At 41.4% G+C, this 2529-nt stretch overlaps 1 protein-coding gene across 2 annotated transcripts in view; it reads left to right on the top strand.

The window, feature by feature from the left end:
* Positions 1-2529, top strand: part of AQR (aquarius intron-binding spliceosomal factor) — a 92179-nt gene that overhangs the window by 782 nt on the left and 88868 nt on the right. The window contains exon 2 of one of the 2 annotated variants that reach the window (XM_011354870.2): positions 1-131. This exon is cut by the window's left edge and continues 1 nt beyond it. The exons of the other annotated variant lie outside the window; for it this stretch is intronic. Coding sequence (XP_011353172.1) covers positions 57-131 — 75 coding nt within the window. The 5' untranslated portion in view covers positions 1-56. The remainder of the gene's footprint in view (positions 132-2529) is intronic. 2 annotated transcript variants of the gene reach the window in all.

Here is a 2529-nt window from a genome sequence, read left to right as displayed (position 1 = left end):
GTCGGGTGTGCTCGGAGCGGTCTTTTTTTCCACTGAAGCGGAGGAAGAGTGCTGCCATGGCGGCCCCTGCTCAGCCCAAGAAAATCGTGGCCCCTACGGTGTCCCAGATCAACGCGGAGTTCGTGACCCAGGTGCGATCGAGCGAGTCTGGTGTGTGTGAAGGGTTGAGGATGTCAAGGCCCTGAGGCCTGGGGGTGGGATTTTCCTTGGGATTGGGAGCACTCAGGAGGTGTTCGATCATGTGTAGGCCACTGTGCTAGGTGCTGGGGATGCCATGGGGAGAGAAGCTATCCTGCCCAGAGGAGTTAACGGTCAGGGAAGACAAACACACAAAAAGAAAGCTACTATGCGAGTTTTGCTGTCTTAGAGTCTGTCTCGGGAGCGATGGATTCACAGAATAAGGAACACCCCAGTCTGCCTTACATTGGAAAGAAGGTTTCGTAGCAGAGGTGATGCTGAACTCACAATTGAGAGAGGAATAGGGTTTTTCTTAGCAGTAGAGTAACCTAGATTTTTTAGCGGAGGGACGAGAATCTGAGGAGACAACGGCTCCAAATAGATGCATCTATGAAGAGAATAGCCCTGTGGTTTGACAGCGTTCATTTAGAATCTGTTTACGGTTTTGCATTGTGAACTGCGATTGCCTTTGAATAGGAAAACAACCCTGTAGCTCTCAACATTCCTGATCCTTATTTGTTGCTTTGGGTATTGGATAAAAGTCTAAGTAGCTCAGTGAAGAAGTTATTGCCCCACCTACTTCTTTCTTTGGTCCCTGTCCCAGCGGATTTGCCAGTGCAGAAATCTTACAGTCATTTTGATTACTTCCTTTCCCTTAACCTCCACATTTCTACATTCTAAATAATCTCTTAAATCTGTCTGCTTCTCCGCACCTCTGTATCTTAAGCCAGGTTGCCATTGATTGCTGCCTGGACTCAGGTGTCCTAACCTGTCTTCTTGTCTTAACTCTTGCTTTCCTCTAACCCATTCTTCATATTGCTGTCAGAGTGATTGTACACAAATGAATCATCACTTACCTTCTTCAGATCTTTTGAGTTCTAATTGCCCTTAAGATAATGGCTGGAATCCTTCAGAGTGTCATGTGATCTAGTCTGTACTTATATCCAGTTTCCTCTCTCTTTTCAATTCCTTTCTAACTGTGTCTTAGCCCTACTGAACTGTATTTATTTGAATATGCCATGGCTGTCTATCACCTCCTGGCCTTTCGACATTGTTCCCTCTGCTTAGAATCCTATTTTTCATCCCTCTTTTCTTTCTGTGGTTAATTCATTGTCATTCATCTTTATTACTTTGGAGAGGCTTTTCTTGACAATTTAGATTTGATCTTTTTTTTTCCTATACACTGCATTTTTGTGGTAAAAGTCATTTATTAGTTTCCTTCGCTCACAGAGCTTATATTTTAGAGGGACGAGCCAGACAAATGAACAGTATAGTTTCAGACGGTGATAAGTGCTATGAGGAACATGAAACTGTGTTGTGACAGTGACAGGAGTGGGGTATATGAAAGGCAGTCAGGAAGGTCCTCTTTGAGGTGACATTTGAGCCAAGACCTGAATGCAAAAAGGAGCCAGTTTGGGGAATAGCAGAAAAAAGTCCAAGGAGTAGAAAGTACAAATGCCTTATAGTGTGAAGTGAAGAAGGCCAGAATGGCTAACATAAGAAGTAAAAGGGAGAATGGTATGAAATGAGGACAGAGTATATAGGAAACAGATCATATACAGTCTTGGAGGCTGAGGTAAGAAATTTGGATTTTATTCTATTCTAAATACAGTATATTTTTATTGCAATCCAGTGAATAATATTTTAGAAAGAGCACCGTGGCTAATATGTGGAAATTGAATGAGAATAGGAGAGCAAAAGTAGTAATAGTCCATTTAGTCTGGGTAAGAGATGATGGTGGTCTCTACTATTAAAGATTGAAATAGATTGATATATTCTGAAACTAGGGCAGTAGGGCTTGATAATTGATTGTGGAGAGATGAACGAAGAGACAGATCGAGCATAGCTTGAACAACTTGGTGAATGATTTGGACATTTACTGAGATAGGGAAGATTGAGAAAGGAGAAGGTTTAGTGGGAAATGTCAGGATTTCTGTTTGAGGCATGTTAAGTGTGAGATGCCTAGTAGACATTCAATCAGAGCAGTCGACTATGAGTCTAAAGCACCTTGGCAAGATCTGGGTTTGAATATAAATTTGTGGGTTATTGACCCGAGATGATATTTAAAACTGTAGGATTGACTGAGATGTCTTAGAGAATGTTGTTTGTAAACATATAATATTTATTTTATCCTGGTTTAAATTGTGAGAGCTGAGACTTGGTACTGTCTTCTTTATTCCCCGTATACTTCCAGCACCCAGCATTGTACTAGGCACGTACTATGTGATGAGTAAGTATTTGCTGAAAGAATGAATGAGTGAATAAACATATAAGGGCATTAGAATGTAGTGGGAGGAATGAATGCTCTCAGAAATCTTGGGCCATGATAGCAAACATTAACACTTAATAATT

This window comes from Pteropus vampyrus, unplaced genomic scaffold (genome assembly GCF_000151845.1).
Source record: "Pteropus vampyrus isolate Shadow unplaced genomic scaffold, Pvam_2.0 Scaffold19, whole genome shotgun sequence".
NCBI classification, from domain to species: domain Eukaryota; kingdom Metazoa; phylum Chordata; class Mammalia; order Chiroptera; family Pteropodidae; genus Pteropus; species Pteropus vampyrus.
Note: the sequence above shows the minus strand (reverse complement) of the source record. Positions and strands in the feature narration are given on the sequence as shown.